The following is a 21,495-nucleotide window of genomic DNA, read 5'->3' on the forward strand; positions in this document are numbered from 1 at the left end:
GAATCTTGTCAGTCATCTCCACTTCCGCCCAATGTGTGATGTCATGAAATTTGCCTTGCGATTTCATTTTTCTTTCATAAAACCAACTTTGTAACTTGTTCTGAATATAATCGACCAGTCCCAGTATTGGCAGTTGCCTGGCTTTTCTCAGAACCGCATTCATGGACTCCATGTTGTTAGTCGTAAGCATATTGTACCTTCTGTTGGTATAAAACGAACGAGCCTATCTTTATAGTTGTTCTTCTTTCAAGTACTCCATAACAACTTTGTCAACTTTTTCTATCTCATCAATGAAAGTATAAAATTTAGTTTGTTTGTATGTTGTTGTTGCGTTGTAGAAGAGTGATAGAACCACATCTGAGAAGTATTCTTTTCTTAAATTCTTCTCCATACGATAGATGCATATCCCATGCTGACACTCTGGATAGACATTTGCAATAACTGGGTGACGATCTGATAGAATAGATAATTATTTACGTACCCCAATTGCATGTCTTAACTGATTGAAGAACCAATTATAAGACTCATTATTTATGAGTCTTCCAAAAGCCAAAGGAAATATATTGTTGTTTCCATCCTTTGACACTGTTGTCATGAGGACACCACGATATTTTGCCTTAAAAATGTTGCATCTACCATTATTACTACAGTTGGTCTATCCAATATTAAAGTGCCATAAGCAAAGAATGCATATTGAAACCTGGGTTGAACAAAAGAATATTAGTAACAATTTTCATTTGATATTTATAATCACAGTACAATAATTTTCTAAACTAAGTCTTGCCCATGAGGCAAGAGTTGCATTTATATTAATAATCTAATCAGTGCAGTTAAAGAACGAATTTTTGCCTCTTGGGCAAAAGTTTTCAACTTCAACAGGATAGCATTTGTACAATAATTTTCTAAACCAATTCTTGCCCATGAGGCAAGAGTTCAATCTATGTTAATAATCTAATCAGTGCAAATAAAGGATAAACTATTGCCTCTTGGGCAAAAGTTTTCAATTTCAATAATTTTCTAAACTAAGTCTTGCCCATGAGGCAAGAGTTCCATCTATGTTAATAATCTAATCAGTGCAAATAAAGGATAAATTGTTGCCTCTTGGGCAAAAGTTTTCAATTTCAATAATTTTTTAAACCAAATCTTGCCCATGAGGCAAGAGTTCCATCTATGTTAATAATCTAACCAGTGCAAATAAAGGATAAACTGTTGCCTCTTGGGCAAAAGTTTTCAATTTCAACAATTTTGTAAACCAAGTTTTGCTCATGAGGCAAGAGTTCCATCTATGTTAATGATCTAATCAGTGCAAATAAAGGATAAATTGTTGCCTCTTGGGCAAAATTTTTCAATTTCAATAATTTTTTAAACCAAGTCTTGCCCATGAGGCAAGAGTTTCATCTATGTTAATAATCTTATCAGTGCAAATAAAGGATAAATTGTTGTCTCTTGGGCAAAAGTTTTCAATTTCAACAATTTTCTAAACCAAGTCTTGCCCATGAGGCAAGAGTTCCATCTATGTTAATAATCTAATCAGTGTAAATAAAGGATAAACTATTGCCTCTTGGGCAAAAATTTTCAATTTCAACAGTATAGCATTTGTACCTGTTCTCACCGTCCCTCTTTATGTTTGTGTACGTGCATGGGTTTTTTTCTTTTATCATGTGAAGATACAATGGCTACCTGTTGTAGTTCTCTTTTGAGGTTTCTCTTATCACCGTATAGGCATGTTGTATCGCTCGCCATCCTTTGTTGTAGGATATGATGATTTCGTATTTCCTTCTCATTTCATCTACTATGAAGTTGGGTGTGATTACATTACTAGAGTCATGCACGAGCTTTAGTATGTAGTCACATATGATCTTTAATGTTGCATTCCTTTGGTAGAACGTTATGAAATCAACCGAGCAACTGTGAGCCTTTTCATATGTAGTAACCTGAAAGAGCAAAGAATCGGCAATCTTTGAGGCATGAAACCGCCACACGCAATTATCGTCTAAACATCGCAGTGAATATCTTGTTGTGCTTGATTTGATAACCTTTAATTGGATATTGTGTGAAATACAATGTTTGACATGCACGTCATCATATTTTGTTTGTCAAGGAAGATCGACTTGACATTTACCTCATTCAAAGAGGCATTGTGTCTCAAGAGAGTAGTCTCGACATCAAGTATCCTTTTTTTTTTTGGCATACCCTCTTAATCTTAGATGGCTCAGCTCCTCCAATAGTCGTTCAATAGCCTGTAACTCATTATTTCTATCAATACTCTCAATACTCATTTCTTTTCTATCTATTCCAAGCACAACCCTTGTGAAAACTGAAACAACAAAAGATTAGTAACAATTTAATTTAGAATATATATCTTCAACAAGTAAAATCATTGAAGAGTAAGGGATAGTCACTATTGCCCATGGGGCATAACTGTCTCAGTCTTGCCTCTGGGGCAAGAGTCATAGGTCATTTTCCAAATCATTACAGACTAAGGAAGTGTCAACTCTTGCCCATGGGGTATAACTTGAAATGTAGATGCTCAAATCGCACTTGACACTACTGAATAACACACACTATAAGGGTGATTCTGAGTGGGTTGTTTACTTTAGAGATACGTTGCAAGTGATACAACATAGTTTGTCAACTCAATACTCTAATAGTATGGCCTTGAAAGAGAATGATGCACTGACTATTATTGAGAAGTGGAGCAATATTGAAGAGAGCATGTTACAATAAAAATTCAGGGCTTTATGTATAAGATAGGTGATTCAAAGCCCATGTATTTTAGTGCAGTTAGACTCAAACATAAGGCATCTAAACGCTATGATAAATGCTTAATTGTGTGAATATCTCATTGAAAAGCTTCAAATGTTAGAGAGCAAACTTCGAATACTTCACTTATATTCTTAAGCAAACACAACAGGTCAAATTGGTTTTACAACATCAATATGCATGTATACAGATTTTCTAATCATATTAATTTAACGTTGCAGGTTAAATGCACATAATCGTGGCATCGTAAGAGGTCATTATAGATACGTCAATCAGATGGGACATAGCTTCAACACCGATACATCAGATTGTAAGGTGAAATTGTTGATCATGTTTATGAGGATCAGAGCCACCATGTTCAACATTCTAGACAATCAAATCTCCATCTGTATTGAAATGATTTGTACGATGATACTGATAAGAACCACGCAATACATGATGAAGAAGATGACACTCCAACTCCTAAGAAAGGTGGATTACTAAGCTTGTTCAAATACTCAACCAAGTTGGATATAGTACTACTGTTGTTGGGTTGTATTGAGTCTCTAATAAATGGAGGATCGCTTCCTTGGAATTCTTATCTTTTTGGTAATTTCGTAAACAAAATTGCTCTGGACAAAGACAAAGATCAGATGATAAAGGATGTGGAAACGGTAATATATACTTAGACTTTTATTGTGTGCTTCCAAAGCTCTCAGTTAATAACCCCTTACCCTTCCATACCACGAGCAGTAAAAAGAGATGAATTCATGAATACTACTATCCTAAAGTAGACGTAACCAATACTGTTGTAGTTAACAAAAGATGAAGGATTAAAATGATGCGTGTTCAACAATGAAGAATTTTTTAACACAAAAAAGTTGTATAATGCAGTGAACTGTACAATAGTAACCTTGTTACCTAAAGTGTCAAATCCTACTACCATTAGAGAGTTTAAACCCATTGCAGGTTGCTCTATGTTATACAAGCTAATAGCTGAGGTGCTCTCTCTTAGAATCAACAATTTAGTGCTTCTTTACTCTTTAAACATAGGTTGGATTCATCCGAGATGGAAAACACAGTCTTTGCCTCCAAGACCAAACTCTCGCAACTACTCAAACACAATTATGATCGCATAACAAACTTTCCATAACCTGTTCGACACAATTCCTCATTATCTTCTAATGCTAATTATACCACTAGTTTGAAATACTTGGAACTAATTTCTTGTACCACCTAGACCTTATATGATTGGCCTTCCCAAAATATGTTGTGATCAACGCTAACTCCCATATTAACGACATTTTCCTCCAAGACCGACCCTCCACAACTACTAAAACATAATTATAACCGCAATAACAAACTCCCCACAGCCTGTTCAATGCAATTCCTCAAAGGTAAATATGTTACTACACAACAATATATCCCAACTTCAGCTTACGTTCACCTCCCCAAAAATCAAATCAATATGCTAATTATATAACGAGCTAAAATTACCACAATGCATCAATAAGCTAAAATTACCACAATGAATTTTGAGGATAAATTTCATACCTGAAGAACCCTTACGGCTCTATCCTGTAATTTGGAAGAAACAGATTTAACAATCAGTATTTTGGCAGGAGATCGATTCTGAAATTTGGAAAAAAGAGAGGAAGAAAGAGGTTTAACAACAAATATTTTGCAGGAGGGTATTTTCATCCAAGAAAATATGACTTAACAAGTTAAGACTATTTTAACAAAGTCTTTTTATTTGGACCTAAATTTCAAAGCCACACTTATTTGGGTCTATATTGGAGAATAGCCCTTTTCTATTTGATTAAACTTGCATTTGGACGAGTTGGGTTATAAACCATGACCCATAATTTAGCCCATCTTGCGCAGCCCATCTTGACCCAAATGCATTTGGGCAGGGTTGGTAGCCCAATTATTTGTTCAGCCCATCTTGACCCACCCAACTTCAACTCAACCCGCCCATTTGCCACCCATACTATATATTACTAATATTTGCATTAGTTATACACTTTATTTGGTATTAAGGGGTGTATTACTAATGCATAGATATCTATGGTATTAATAATGCATGCATTAGTATGGTTAAAGTCATAATTGTCCCTCATAATCTTTTCCACATCCCTTTTTTCATATTTATGGAGAATATTTTTGTAAAAAATATTTTTTGAAATTATGCAATTCGTGTTATTTGTAACACACCAAACCAAACACTACATAAGAAAAAAAAAAAAGCATAACTTATGCGAGCATTACTAATACACAATATTCTGCATTAATCTTATACACCCTACCAAACGACCCCTTACTGTAGTGAAATGCAGTGTTAAATGCTAAGGCGTAGGGATGTAATCGCCTTAGAAGGCTTTGCTTCCTTCACGCCTCAACTGATGGTCGTTAAGTCGCTTAGATAAGGCGTAAGTAACCATACACCTTGGTTGTTTTGAAATTTCTCGTTCTTTCTTCCTCTTTCGAAGTTTTTGATGAAAGAAATTATTGTGTAGGCTCTAAACTTAAAGACACGAGGGTTTAGGTGGGGGTGGAGGTTGGATTGGGGCTGGGTGGATAAATTTAAAGACAGAGACGCCGATGAATAAATTTAATGAATCTCTGCACGAATGAAGTTTGGAAGTTGGGCAATCCCCAGATCACATAAAAAATATCCAAAACAGATTCCAGCAATCAGACCAAAAGAGATTTATTCCTAGCAAGCACCTAAACGAACCCAACACAATACTCTGCTTATAGAGGTTTTCAACCACAGTGAGAGATGCATTCTTAGCAAGCACCTAAGACTGCCGGACAACACAGGTAAGATTTAATGATCATCTACACTTGGTTCATCAGCATATGATCAAATCCTCCTGCCTGTAGAGCAACACGGGCACCATTAACGTTGCTAATCAACTGTTGTAGCCACCTCCTAGTTGTAGGGTCCTCCTGTTGCGCACAAGGAAAAGGAATCCATCATGGATAGAAAAAACAAATGTGTATAATAACCATAGGAAGATTGCTTCATATTTTTTATTGAGAAAAAACTAAAGAGCTAAGCGGAAAAAAATGGAGCACATAAACTGAAAATGTGCCATACCCGAAGACAACTACTGAAGGTGTTATCTCTAAGCATATCCGGGAGACCATTTCTTAGTGCATCACATGCTCTGACATAAAACAATGCACATCAGCATTAGCTCAAGGTGCACCATAATAGGTAGAAGCTCTATGAGACCTGATCTTTTGTACATAACAAAGCTGGGGGATATTTGAAGTGCAGATGTGCTGAAGTCTCACCTTGGATTATCTGATAACCGAAGATAGCACCTAATTATGTGCTTCAGTAACCTAGATGAAGGCTGTTCAGCAAGTGCACCTACCATATTCCCCAAAACTCGACCGACTGCAAAAAACCTTTCTGCTGTGGTACATATGTAATCCAAACCCACATCATCTAGAAGTATTTTTTGCACAATGAAAGTTGCAACCTGACAGCATGAATCTAAATTAAGTGTACGAAAAGCCGACAGAGGGAGGATGTAACTGGAAATAATCAAACAGGATATAGGACTAAAAAAAGGGGTATCTATCATGAGCAGAATATAAGTGGACATCATAGTTGTCTTTTTCTTTTGGTAATCTGAAGAATATGATGACGATATTATGATTGTATGACCAATATAAAATTCATTTACAAGAGAAAAGAAAGGATTTGAGGAAGCAATCAACCGTTTTAGACAGTTCACTGCCCATCTCCATCGTGCGCAGGCACAGGGGAATTATTTCTGTTGATAGTAGAAAACTGATAACTTCGGTATCATCTACCTGCAAGGAAATCACAGTAAAAAAAATCTGTCATCTATAATGGAGAAGCACAAATACCATCAGATGCACATGATAAATATTGCACTTTAACACATGAAGTTCCAAGCAAGAGTTATAAAAAGTAATTTCCACATGTTCAATATCTCACATATCTGGACAAAGGTACCCATAAGTAGCATCTTCAGATTCTCAAATTGTACTTATCACGGGTTTGCTTCTCATGCTTTCAGTGATTCCCAATACATATATTGTAATATGACATTGATGGATCTTGAAAAAAATACTCGAACAAGAGAAGATACGTGCAAAAGACAGTATAAATATTACCTTCACGAGGGCACCAATGACACCTAAGCTAGTAAGCCTCAGATATTCAAAAGGTCTTGATTTGCTAGTTGTATTCAGAAAAGGATACAAGTACAAAGGAATATGAGCTGCAGTTTGGAACATTTCGTCAGATCAGGAGAGAGAAAACACACACCCAAATTAGAACTCCTACTTATCATCACACTAAATTGTTACAGATCTTGAGACATGCATCGCAAAGTAGAAAAGGAGAAAAGTATTTCGTGAAATCAAGAGAAAATATAAATAATGAGCTTTCACTAAAATAACCCATTGAGTATCACACTTCAACCAACTTGACCCAAGGAATATCACCATTCACAGTCCTCCAAGTATGTAAGAGTTCAGCATTTTTCATCTCAAACCTGAGGGATTAGGGAACTCAACCATTTGCAACATCAAATGCCCACATGACTAACCTCAATAAAGCCCCAATTGACGAGCCCTATTTGAAATACAATCCAATTTCACTCCAATTTGGATCCCTAAATTGACGAGAAATTACAAAACCTGGCCAGCATGTGGCTGGAATTAAAAGAAAAGAAATTGCAACAGAAAGGTCCCTTTGTGTGACTGCTCCAACTGAGAAGTTCCAGTTTATACAGCTGCGTATATGCTTTATTTGATCTATTAAACAGAAATCACGAGTGTTCAACTCAGCCGAGAGAAGTGCAATCAATTCATTGTTGGTAGTTGATTTGGCAAGACTTAGATACATAAATTACTCATAATACCTTCAAACCACCATTTAGTAAATGAGTCTAGAGTCCATGTTACCGATACTTTCATGTTCCTATAAAAAATTCACTTTCTGGTAAAATATACAAGATAACGAAAATGAGCCTTGTTATAAAGCTTCAACATGGAGTTTGCTTACCTTCCAGGGTCACAGAGACAAAAGCAGATAGATGAGAACTGACAATGTACTCGTCTTTTATATAAGAGGAATTTAATTTTCATTTTCTAAGCAATTCAAGCAAAATAATAAACCCCACTATCAGTTTCACCGTGAATCTCCCAAAACTTACCAACAAAACAGAGAGCCAGATTCAGCCATTTCACCTCTTAAGTTTCTCGAATTCTTCACTTTCTGTGTCGTACCCGTGTCGACACGACGTGAGTGTGGGTGTGGGATCCACAACCGATCTAGTCAACCGATTTTGGGTACTTCGACCAAAATCGATGGGGAAATTCTGGATAGATTCAATGATTTCTAAGGTGAAATTGAAGAAAATGAAATATCTTGCATATACAAGTTTCTATATCACTCCTTTTCCTTTAATTTCCTTCCAGGATTCTCGTCTTGATCAATATTTTCTCCTCAAGCTATCCGCGAAATATCTCATAATTTAGGTTTTATAACTCTATTTTTAGATATTTGAAATATTTTTAGCCGAACCCCCGCATCCATGTATCCATACCTGGATCCCTATCCCCGAATTTAAATCATGAAGGATCCAACCTCTAGATCCGTACCCTTATCGGACACCAGCACCGGAGTCCAACCAACTTAGACCTCTAAAGCACCTGCCACACTAAATATCATTAGACATAATGGTCCCCGAATTTAAATCATGAAGGATCCAAGTTAGAGCCATTTCAGCAAAACCTCTATAAATCATACTCAAGTTAGATTCTCCTAATTATCATCACATAAAAGTTTCTACCTATCTTGGAAACACATCCAGAGTTGAACAGACATGTAAGTGTGTTTCTTTAGATGAAGAGTTGCAAGTAGTTTACGTTTCCAACTAACTAATAATGGATAATGGAGGTTTAGATAGCACAGCTAACAAAAACCCATTTGTTTAAGTAAATGCTCCAACGGACATGGGGCCACAAGAATATAACTCATCGTCTTCTTTTATGTATCATTCTGGATGTTGGAGTGGCAAGAAAGGAAGGTGTCTATTGCTTTATCTCTGGCGCTAAATATCAACAGAACAGCAATTCTTTGGAATATATTAAAAAAATAGAAATTTCCCCATAAAGGTTATTCTAGCCAGAACTGACATCAAATTGGTTTTAAAGGATTCTATCACAGGTGTTATGTCAGCATTGTTTTCTAAGAGAAACAAGTACATCAAAGAGCAACTGCAAATGGAAGTAAAACCAATTTCTAGAATTCTTGCACCCTCTAAAAAATAATGTACTAAGATAATTCATGGCAGTCAAAGGAATTTCTCATAGCCATGGTCTATGATCCGTGATACAACAATAACAACAACGACTAACCAGTGTAATCCTACAAGTGGGGTCTGGAAAGGGCAGAATGTACGCAGACCTTACCCCTACCTTGGAAGGTAGAGGAGACTATTTTCCATAGACCCTTGGATTCAAGTAAAAGCATATCAAAGCATATTGAAAAAGAAATAACAGAAGTGAAGAAATATGGCAAAATACTAATGAAGCATGACAAAGCATTCTGGAAAAAAAGGAACAGTAACTACAACAAAATAGTGCGCTAATCCATGATTCAACTGAAAAAAAAAAAAGATGTTCTCAATAATGCACAGTGTGCATGACTACATAACTCAAGATAATATGGATGTACAAGGATATTGCATTTTCTTTCGCCATTCCACGTAAAAGTAAAGCCAAAGAGGCTCTCGCATAAAAAAAAGGCAAAAATGATCAACATTGAGCAAAACCCATAAAAAAGGGAAAAGGATTACCATTGAGGAACAGCATTCTGGTGTCTGGGTGAGAGGCTACACACTGCAAAATAAAGTGGGAGGAAAGACAATCATGAGTAGGCCATTTTACCTGCATAAGAACTAAATGAAGAATTGTAGTGATTACAATTCCAAAAGCACATGTATGAAATTATTTGACACTCGAAAGTATTCTAAGATATGCAGTTTAGTCTAAGTAAGTAATAATAGAAATTAAAAAATTTGTTCCTAACAAGAAATGCAGAAGCTACCACAACAACAACAACAACAAGCCCAGTGTATTCCCACACAGCGGGGTCTGGGGAGGGTAAAATATACGCAGTCCATACCGCTACCCCCGAAGAAGTAAAGAGGTTGTTTCCGATAGACAATATGCAACAGGCGACTGGATTAATGTGACTCCAACAGTATGCTGTTCTCCTTCCTTTCTCCCTATGATGCATAGAAACCCCTAACAAATCCAACTTCTACATCCTACTGCTGAACAAATACTCTTAATGGAAAGCCAAAAAAGCTTTTTTGGTTAAAAGAAATCTGTTATTTATGATGATGGAACATTACATGGCAACATTCATTGCTATTACAAATTGTTGATGAGAGAAGAGTAATTGAAATAGCACAAGGAATCAACTGAGAATAACTCCATCTGGAAAAGAAATATACCTGAAGAAGTGCTAAAGCATTACAAACTCTATTAGACTGTGCTGGAGTCAGGTTTGGAGGTGATAAAACAGGGTAGATGGACACTATCTCCTGCAAGCATGTAATAGATGTAAACTTACAGTACAAAGGAAAATAAATACAGAGAAACAGCTATCGAATTCAACATAAGACTTTAACTAGAATTCAAACGGTTGAGAGCCATTTTCTATAATAAGGAGTATCTCGCTTTCACTGTTGAGATAGCACAAATATGTTAAGGTGAGAAATAGCCAAGTCACTACTTCTTTGAAGGACTTCTGAAAGGTCATTCTCCGGTCAAATCACTCGCAAAAATTTAAAAACAACTCTAATTTGGATTCATGGCCAAATACAACTCCGATTTTCAAATATCATTTTTACTCTAAAAATAAAAACTACTTTTGTCAAATTTCACAACTTTCATGGCCGAACGGGCCCTACGCTTCAATTAACCTTTCTCTTTCGCATATCCTAGTTTGTGTTACTCAACAAATTTAAAGTATCTTCTTAGCTGGAGTTTAGGATGCCGGAAGTGTTGGATACTCAACAAAGATGAGATAGTTTGCACGTGAATTAAGCTCCTCTCTCGTAATTTATCTCGGACAATCAAGGAAAAAGCATCAAAGATTATTAGTTAGTACTTTCATACACTCATTCCAGTTTTCATCATACCATCGTTTTACATGCCTCTTTTCACTCCCCCTAACAAGAAAGATATTCAGTATTCAACTAAACTGTCACTCATTATTCAGTTTCCTTCACTAAAATAAGCAGAATGCCATCAGCTGAGTATAAATTACAGGAGCGCAGGAACCAGCAAGAGCAACTGGCACCACAGCTCTGTCCACCCCCCACCCCCACCCACTCCACCACTCCACAACCCAAAAAACTTCACAAACCTCTTTTATCATCCCAAGACTTCAAATAAGTTTTCAGTTTTTACCATTTGCATTTCTTACTCTTTCTTTCAAAGAAAAGATACCATGCAAGTTCTACTCCTGAATTTCAGCTTAAGTTAATTGTAACAGCTTTCCAAAATGGCATTCTAAATCACTCCACAGCTAATTCACCCTTCATTTGATTCACTGAGATTCTAGCTCATTCTTTTGTTCAGAAATCCGGTCTGTAACAAGGTCATTCAGATGTTCCACCGTGTCCTTCATTTTAATGTCAGTATGTAAAGCACCGCCAATCTAATGGGCGGGCGCAAGAAATTTATGGATAAATGGAGGAATATGGCAGTATTACAGAATAAGCTGATATTGTTTAGTATGCATGTGCATTGCTGGCAGATGGGATACAATCTGAAGAATTAGAATGAAGCACTTCAAAGATTACCTGTAAGAGTGCCGCGATGGTACCAAATGAGTTCCATAGTAATGGGGCTAAGTCTTGGAATAGTTCTCTCTTCTGGAAAAGGAAAACAAGATAAACAATTTTTTTTTTTTTTGAGATAAAGATAACACAAAATTAACAATTTTCTGTTTGATGGGAGGGGGAGGAGAGGAGGCAAATAAGGATAAAAAGAGAAAAACAAAACAAAAGACTATCCAATAGAAACGTTAAACATTTTCTCACATCGTACAAAAGTATATGTAGATGGGGGGAGAGAGGTAAGAGAAGACACTAAATAATTCGCTGATAATATTGGATGAAAGAAGACTGAAGGGAGAAGACTGAAGTTTAAAGTCAAGCTCAAATGTTGTTCAATTCGCTCACAAAGAAGAATGCTGTGTAGTTGGGTATGCTTGAACAGAAACTTTTCCAGTTCGTATAACCAGTGTTCATGGCAGGAAAATATTTTGTGCTTGTAAGCATGTCTTTAGTCACTAACTACAAGTATGATGGAAGAATTCATATGGTGATGCCACCAACAAAAGGTTCAGCAATCAAATATTTCCAATTTGCTCGTGGAAAGCGGTAATTTTTCTATATCTGAGCAGATAAACCTACAACGGAAGGGGGTTTTGATATATGTAGCTGGTGCTATCTGTTGCTAAGAAATTCTTGAAACTATGAATCAATTATTCATACATTGCAAACATGTTTGGCAGATTTGGTGCATGTTCCTGAACCTATATGGAATTCAGGGGAAATGCCGGGCAACTTAAACCAAGCATTGTGCAGCTGGCGGCGCCAGAAGATAAGGAAGAAACAGAAGCTGATATGCAAGATCATCCCGTTATGCATTTTGTGGACTGTTTGGTTAGACAGCAACAATAGACGCTTTGAGGGAAAGGAGGAAATGTCGCTTTTTGTAATATATAGATGTATCCAACATCTAAAACTATGACCTAAGACTACGATTAGTGATGTCGTATGGAGCTGAATTTCTTGGAATCCTTACAGTTGTAAAGGGCATAAATCCAGAAAACTTTTGTAAAACTCAGTACCACTTGGTACTGACGTTTTACAAATAAAAAGATTACCACTTCTTATTTAAGAAAAAAAAAATCCATTTATTGCCTTTCCTTTCTCACTGAATCAGAACACCTCAACAGATGGAAAATACAGGTAAGTTAACACGGCAATTCCATAACTTGTACTCATGCATATTTTGTTACTCAATATATGTACATAACCTATCACAAAAGCAACAGATAAATCCCGAAAGATGATAATTCATCTAGGAAGTTAAACACCAGCGTGATCTAGAGCTTTGAACAACCGCAACAGGTAGCTTTACACTCCACGTGACACAAAAAGTAGAGAAGACACAAAATAGTCAACCATAAACAGCAATACATTAAGTAGGATACATTAAGTAGCCCCTTATTCAAGGTAATCTTTCAATCAACCAATGTGAGATTTCAGAACTCAATTTTGAAAGCACGGGTACAGTCAAAGAAGCTACAAGTGTTAGCACGGGCTCGAATAGTGACGAACATTCTCAACCAACTTTTAATGGTTTCCCTCACTGCAAAAAAGATAAAGAGTTCTCGAAAAAAGATATAAAAGCACACACACCAAAATGTAAATTGCTTCTTTAGCATCATTCCCCTAAGAGAATAAATTCCTCATATTTCCAAAGTTGAACTCTCTAACAAACAACAATCCTAAATAGTTTCAGAAACCTACTACATCCATTCATTCAATTCTTAATTCGTTTAAATGGATATGGAATTTGGATCAAATCAGGAAATTATACCCAACAACAACAACAACAACAACAAACCCAGTGTATTCCCACCTAGTGGGGTCTGGGGGGTAAGATGTACGCAGTCCATACCTCTACCTCTAAAGAAGTAGAAAGGTTGTTTCCGATAGACCCCCGGCTCAAGGCACGAGATACCACACAAACACATAGTAAAGCACAGAAGCAGATTACATAACATAAATACGGCACCCATAAGTAATATAAAACAAAGGAAAGCACACAGGAAAGCACACAGATTCGTAGTAAAACATGGAACACGGAACACGGAATCATAACAGGAATAAAACCCCCACCAAGTAATTTCCTACACTAGCGACCCAAACTGGCCCTAGTCCTCTGCCCTAATTCGCGTCCTCCGGACCTTCCTATTTAGGGTCATGTCCTCGGTGAACTGTAACTGCTCCATGTCCCGCCTAATCACCTCACCCCAGTACTTCTTCGGCCTACCCCTACCCCGCCTAAAACCATCCAACGCTAGCCTCTCACACCTACGAACCGGGGCATCCATGCCCCTCCTCTTCACATGTCCGAGCCATCTCAATCGGGCTTCCCGCATCTTGCACTCCACTGAAGTCACACCATCCTTCTCCCGGATAGTCTCATTCCGAACTCTATCCCCTCTAGTCAGCCCACACATCCAGCGCAACATCCGCATTTCTGCCACCTTCATTTTTTGGATGTGGGAGTTCTTAACTAGCCAACACTCTGCTCCATACAACAAGGCCGGACGGACTACCACCCTATAGAATTTGCCTGTAAGCTTGGACGGCACCTTCTTATCACACAACACCCCCGCCGCGAGCTTCCACTTCATCCATCCCGCCCCAATACGGTGCGAGACATCCTCGTCAATCTCACTGTTACTCTGGATCACGGACCCAAGATACTTGAAATTATCCCTCTTGCATACCTCCTGTGCTTCCAGCTTCACTACTACCTCATTCTCCCGCCTCACGTCATTAAACTTGCATTCCACATACTCTGTCTTGCTTCTGCTCACCCTGAACCCTTTAGACTCAAGAGTTTGCCTCCACACCTCTAATTTGTCATTCACACCCCCTCGAGTCTCATCTATCAGAACTACATCGTCTGCAAAAAGCATACACCACGGCACCTCCCCTTGAATACGCCGCGTCAACACATCCATCACCAACGCAAACAAAAAGGGACTAAGAGTAGATCCCTGATGCAATCCTGTCAGGACAGTGAAATGCTCTGAGTCTCCTCCCGCCGTCCTCACCTGGGTTTTCGCTCCATTATACATATCCTTAATTGCTCTGATATATGCCAGCGGTACTCCACTCACCTCCAAGCATCTCCAAAGCACCTCCCTGGGGACTTTGTCGTAAGCCTTCTCCAGGTCGATAAACACCATGTGCAGATCCTTCTTCCTTTCCCTATACTGTTCCACAAACCTCCGTACCAGGTGGATTGCCTCCGTCGTCGAGCGGCCGGGCATAAATCCAAACTGGTTTTCCGAAATAGACACTATCCGTCTCAGCCTCACCTCGACCACTCTCTCCCAGATCTTCATAGAGTGACTCAATAACTTAATCCCCCTATAGTTATTGCAACTCTGAATGTCACCCTTATTCTTATAGAGAGGGATCATGGTACTCCACCTCCAAGCCTCGGGCATCTTTGCCGTCCTGAAGATTTCATTAAACAATCCAGTCAACCACCTTACACCAGTCTCTCCAACGAACTTCCAAAACTCCACCGGTATCTCATCCGGCCCCGTCGCCTTACCCCTTCGCATCCTGCGAACAGCCTGTCTAACCTCTTCTACCTTAAAACGTCTACAATAGCTAAAATCCCGACACTCCTCTGAGTGCTCCAGTTCCCCTAACACAATAGCTCTATCCCCTTCGTCATTCAAGAGCCTATGAAAGTACAACTGTCATCTATATACCCAGGAAATTATACCCAATGACCTTTAAAATTGGTGGTCCTGAACTTCTGCCTAGAGCTAGCAATAGGGTAGGTTAGGGCGGGACAAGACTTGACCCGCTAAGATTTCAACCTACCCTACCCTGTCCGTTTAGAATTTTTCCAACATTTTGCCCCGCCCCGCCCTGCCCCATTTCACTATTAGATTTTTTACAGTATTCTACTTAATATTTTTAACAAACAAATCTGTTTATATCTTAAAACACAGAACATCAGTATTAGTGACTATTGACTTTTTTAATTAATAAAACATAAAAGATGAGCCCATAACTGAAAGTTGGCATTGAACATGATAAAACTTTCTGAAAGTTGTCTTTGAACATAATTGATAAAACTTTCATTGCTTCACAATATTGTTCATAAATTAATTCTAATTGATTTCATTTAGACAGAAAATTAATCTGTCGATGTAAATGATTCAACTATGTCTATGTGTCACATAATAAATTTAAATGATACTAAATCTTGTCCCATAATCACACCACTACTGCAAACCTACTAGTAGGAAATTCAGATCTAAAAACCCATACATGAGACTCAAAACTATTTAACAGTACGACATCGAATTTATTTGTTGACCTTGCACAATTAGTATGTGATACGGAACAAACAAGGAAACACGAAATCACACCCCAAAACAGTCCACAAATCACAACAAATCGTGGACCAAATGGGGATCTCTCTCGGATTCACTATCTAGAACAAGAAAGAAGAGGATACAAGGTGTTAATACACCAAAACAGCCAGCCAACAACAAGTTTAGCAACACAAGATGAAGCTCCACAATATTACAATAGCAACAAGAACAAACGGATTACATTAACAACACAAGAAGCCGAAACTAAAACAAGATACAAGATAGATAGTTAGACAAGTGTTGATGTAGTCTTAACAACTCAAGAGCGTATTCCACTCTTGGACCTTTAACACTTCACACAACAAACACCTAAGTCTTACAATTGACACAAGAGGAGCGTCCACCACCCAAGCACCAACGTATCAAGCAAAATGCAACACACAAGAGAATCCACCCCTATGCTATGCCCTAGTTTCGGTTGTGGACTCTCTCTCTCTAAGAGGAGTGTTCTTTCTTCAACATTCATAAAAACTACCAACTAAAACCCTACAATGTTCAATTTATATTACAACAACAACAACAAAGTCAGTATATTCTCACATAGTGGGGTCTGGGGGGTAAGATGTACGCCGTCCATACCACTACCTCCGGAGAGGTAGAAAGGTTGTTTCCGATAGACCCCCGGCTCAAGACACGGAATAATACACAAATCCTTAATAAAGCATGGAACAAGATGACGGTACATACCTACGCCACCCACAAGGAATAATAATCAAAGAGCAGTAAACAAATTCGTAATAAAGCATGCAACAAGGTGTCATAATAAGAATAATACCCTACCAAGTAATGCCCTACCCCAGCGACCCAAAATGGCACTAGCCTTCTATCCTAATCCGCGTCCTCCAGATCTTCTGTCCTCTGTGAGCTGTAACTGCTCCATGTCCCGCCTGATAACCTCTCCAGTATTTTTTTGGCTTACCCCTAACCCGCCTGAAACCATCCAAAGCAAGCTCCTCGCACCTACGAACCGGGGCATTCGTGCCCCTCCTCTTCACATGTTCGAACCATCTCAAATGGGCTTCTCGCATCTTGTCCTCCACCGAAGCCACTCCAACCTTTTCCCGAATAATCTCATTTCGAACTCTGTCACCCCTAGTAAGCCCACACATCCAACGCAACATCCACATTTCCGCCACCTTAAATTTTTGAATGTGAGAGTTCTTGACTGGCCAACATTCCACTTCATACAACATTCCGTTCAATTTATATTACATTACAAAATAAAAGACAAAAGACTAAAAGACCCTTTAATGAAAAGGGCTCCAAAAACAGCCCATGGCGTGTGCTTGGGACAGTTTGGGCCTCCTTCCCACTTAGACTTGTGCACTCTTTAGGTGGTCTTCAAAATACTCAAAAAGTGTCCATGATCGTGATCGTACTCGTATTATCCTCTCCATTTTGAGAGGAATTTGACCACAAATTCACGGCTTCACCTCGTGCAATTGGCCCTCCAAAAGAAACCACCCAAAATAGTCCGCAAAACATCAAGAAAGTGCACAAAACAGTCCACAAAAAAAATCAAAGGGAACCCGAGGATACAATGAGAACAAGTCTCGGCTAACATCTTCATTTTGAACCTCGACTTCCTCTTCATCTTGAGCCTTGTCTTCAATCTCATCCGAAACAAGTCTCCTACCATCATACAAGCATTATCGTAGACCCCATATCCTTCATGTTCCTTTCTACCATTCTCCTCTATATGGACATGTCGGGTTTGGTGTAGTGGAGCTTCGGTTGAGAGACTTGCTTTGGTTAAGTGGGGTTTCGGTCGTGGAGTTTGGATGGGAGGAAATTGGCTTCCAAGTCCTCCTTGTTGGACTTGATCAACTTGCGGGGGAAGTGGTCTATCTTGTTCTCGGTTTTGAGGGCTATTTGGAGCTTGGATTGTGGCATTATGTGGTGGTCTTGGAGGATTGGTCATTGGAAGTAAAGTTTTGGGAGTAAAAGCACGAGTGTTCCTTCGACTCTCCATTCGATCCAACCTCCCACTCATAGTTACCACATCCGAGTCAATTTTTTCAAGACCCACATTTGTCCTAGCAAGGTCTCAGGACAAAGCATCAAGGAGGGCCAAAATGGTTTCCATTATGGACAAAAGTTACCTACAAAACAACAAACAAGTTAGTTGTACAAGAATGGTCCTCACACTCCCTCTCTATTGTTTTGTCTCTCGGATTATTCACACTTTGATCTCACAAGTGTTGTAACCTTGCTTGTACTCCATGAGGCATTGAGAGGTGGACCAAGTATTACAACGAGTCAAAAGAATAAGACACACAAAGGAACGTATACACGAAGAACGGTTTCAAAACTAACTTACATTCTAGTACTAGCTTGTAAGTTAGTAATGGAATCAACAAACAAAACTAAAGAAACAATAAAATGAAATGAAGAAATCTAAAATTTGAGCTTAAAAATTGTCGGTGAACAGTAAAAACGTGATGATGTGGCAACCCTCAATTAAACACGGTTTTGTCAAGTTTTATTGTCCAAGGTTCAAGTCTTGACCAATTTTTGATCTGGATTGGTGGAATTATTTAAGGAGGGAAAGAATAAGCCCTGGAACTCTTTTTCAATTCAAGTTTCAAGACTTGGACTTTTGCAGTATTTTCCCTCAAAACAAGGCCCTCAAAACATGGAAGTTGGTTGGAAAAGGGTTGTAAAGTCTTTGAGTGGTTGGAAGTGGTGGTAAAAGTTTTTGATGACTAACAAATACTACACCTCCTTCCTTCACCCTCTTAGCTCTAACATCCATTTTTTTTTCAATAAAAGATGAAGATTGGTGAAGAACACCAAGAACACAAACTTTTGAATCTTGGAGTCTAAGGTTCAAGTTGGTCTCACACTTCAATCAACACTTTGTCAAGTTCCACCTTTCAACAACTTCAACAAGAAGTTCTTAAGCCACCAATTCACAATAATAACACAAGGTCAAGCTCAAGAACTCAACAACCACAACACCAACCTTCAACAATAAGGATCAACACATGGCCACTTCAAGTTCACAACAACAATGTCAATATTATAAGCTAAACCTTTAGATCTAGACACTTTTAGTGTTGGTGAGAAAGAACCAACACTAGAAACACACTAGACAAACAAAAGAACTACAGGATCTAGTCAAGAAAAACAAGAAAATCTCGGCCAAGACAACAACACAACACAATTTTTGGCCAAGAACACAAAAATGGACAGATTGCTATTTTCTGAAATTTTTCAGTTTTTATCAACTTTTTTTTTTGACTAATCAAACCCAAGATTGGCTTTGTGGGAACAAAAATCAGCCTTGCTTTGATACCAAATGATACGGAACAAACAAGGGAACACGAAATCACACCCCAAAACAGTCCACAAATCACAACAAATCGTGGACCAAATAGGGACCTCTCTCGGATTCACTATCTAGAACAAGCAAGAAGAGGATACAAGGTGTTAATACACCAAAACAGCCAGCCAACAACAAGTTTAGCAACACAAGATGAAGCTCCACAATATTACAATAGCAACAAGAACAAACGAGTTACATTAACAACACAAGAAGCCGAAACTAAAACAAGATACAAGATAGTTAGACAATTGTTGATGTAGTCTTAACAACCCAAGAGCATATTCCACTCTTGGACCTTTAACACTTGACACAACAAACACCTAACTCTTACAATTGACACAAGAGGGGCGTCCACCACCCAAGCACCAACGTATCAAGCAAAATGCAACACATAAGAGAATCCACCCCTATACTATGCCCTAGTTTCGGTTGTGGACTCTTTCTCTCGGAGGAGTGTTCTTTCTTCAACATTCATAAAAACTACCAACTAAAACCCATCAATGTTCAATTTATATTACATTACAAAATAAAAGACAAAAGACTAAAAGATCCTTTAATGAAAAGGGCTCGAAAAACAGCCCATGGAGTGTGCTTTGGACGGTTTTGGGCCTCCTTCACACTTAGACTTGTGCATTCTTTAGGTGGTCTTCAAAATACTCAAAAAGTGTCCATGATCGTGATCGTACTCGTATTAATATGTCAATGGGAGAAAAGGCCCAAAACACGACCTACCCGTTCCCTACCCCATTTAAAGTTTTAAAAATTTAGGCTTTGACCTGCCCCGCCCCTTGCCCTATTTAACCAATGCCCCGCCCTGCCCCATTTGACCCTTGCCCTGCCACTTCCCGCCCTATTGCCATCCCTACTTTTGGCCGCTGCTTTCCCCCTTCCCTGCCCCATTTAAAGGACCAAAACACGACCTACCACTTCCCTGCCCCATTTAAAGTTTTAAAAATTTAGGCTTTGACCCGCGCCGCCCTGCCCCTTGACCTATTTAACCATTGCCCCGCCCTGCCCCATTTGACCCTTGCCCTGCCACTTCCCTCCCTATTGCCATCCCTACTTTTGACTGCTGCTTTCCCCCTTCACACAAAACTAAGTGCTCGTTGGTTGGGGAACAAGTTATCTCGCGAGTTTATACCAATCGAACATGGGATAAACTCATCCTAAAACTAATCTGGAGATAAGTTATCCCTTATCCCTCGTATCAACCAAGCCCTATGTGTTGCCAATGGGGAAAGCGAGTTAAAACGTTCAAGACCGCCAACCTCCAAGGCCGTTATTGTAAATCACCCGTACAAATTAGATTAATCTACCAGGAAAACCTACAATTATATATATCGCCAATTCACAAGTTTACAGTATTCCAAAAATGGGGGGAAAATACAAAAAAAAATAAAAAATCGAAGGAAACATATAGGTTGAATTTATAAAAGAGGGGAAGGAACCTTAGAGAGTTCAAGAAGGGCATTTTCACGTAGGTCGGGATTGCTGAGTTCAAGCACCAGTTGCTCTGCCGATTGCATTTTGTTTGCCTCAATTCCAGTCGTTCCTCTCCAGGCGGTGAGATACTGACCAAGGTTTTCTTAACAGCAGCACCGGTATTTATATTGTTTTGTAGTTCAGTTTGTAGCCATTTTCTTTTTTATCTATATAATAAAAAAAATCGTATTTAATTATTCGATAACTATTTAAATACACAATTTCCTAATTAAAGATAGTAGTAATATATTTTTTAATAAAGAATGATTTCGTAAAAATCATCAAATTTTTTTTTTATTTCTTAAACTTCATATCTGATCAAACAAAGATACATAAAATAAGACGAAGGGATAGTACTCTATTTTGATTGAAACATTGTTAAAATCTGCCTAATTTATATATATATATATATATATATATATATATATATAAAATCTATAATCTATAATTTTCTATAATTTATATCTATAATCTATAATCTATAATCTATGATATATAATTTATATCTATAATCTATGATTTATAATCTAATATCTATATCTATAATCTATAATGTATTAAAAGTATGAAGGAATTTAAAAATATTATTTGAATTTTTTTTCCTTCATTAAAAGGCCTTGCTTTAGACAAAATCGAATTTTCACTATTTTTTCTAATATTTAAGAGT

The 21,495-nt window shown here is 38.1% G+C and overlaps 1 protein-coding gene across 1 annotated transcript; it reads right to left on the minus strand.

The window, feature by feature from the left end:
- Positions 1-5,348: 5,348 nt before the first annotated feature.
- LOC107863659 (CCR4-NOT transcription complex subunit 9) lies at positions 5,349-21,001 on the minus strand. The gene is made up of 9 exons (XM_016709688.2): positions 20,795-21,001; positions 11,613-11,684; positions 10,257-10,346; positions 9,594-9,636; positions 6,901-7,007; positions 6,478-6,573; positions 6,046-6,236; positions 5,846-5,915; positions 5,349-5,694 (listed from the first exon to the last, which is right to left on the minus strand). The coding sequence occupies exons 1-9, from the start codon at positions 20,870-20,872 to the stop codon at positions 5,584-5,586; spliced, it is 858 nt and encodes a 285-aa protein (XP_016565174.1). The 5' UTR covers positions 20,873-21,001; the 3' UTR covers positions 5,349-5,583.
- Positions 21,002-21,495: the final 494 nt, after the last annotated feature.

The sequence above is a fragment of the Capsicum annuum genome, chromosome 3, assembly GCF_002878395.1.
Source record: "Capsicum annuum cultivar UCD-10X-F1 chromosome 3, UCD10Xv1.1, whole genome shotgun sequence".
In the NCBI taxonomy this organism is placed as follows: domain Eukaryota; kingdom Viridiplantae; phylum Streptophyta; class Magnoliopsida; order Solanales; family Solanaceae; genus Capsicum; species Capsicum annuum.

What these genes read in the sequence shown, in the direction of transcription:
- LOC107863659 (XM_016709688.2), bottom strand. Translation starts at nt 20,872, where the DNA reads ATGCAATCGGCAGAGCAACTGGTGCTTGAACTCAGCAATCCCGACCTA. An exon ending in CCCTTCTTGAACTCTCTAAG is followed by an intron (nt 11,685 to 20,794) that starts GTTCCTTCCCCT and finishes TTCCTTTTCCAG; the next exon opens with AAGAGAGAACTATTCCAAGA. An exon ending in GCAGTGAACTGTCTAAAACG is followed by an intron (nt 6,237 to 6,477) that starts GTTGATTGCTTC and finishes TCATGCTGTCAG; the next exon opens with GTTGCAACTTTCATTGTGCA.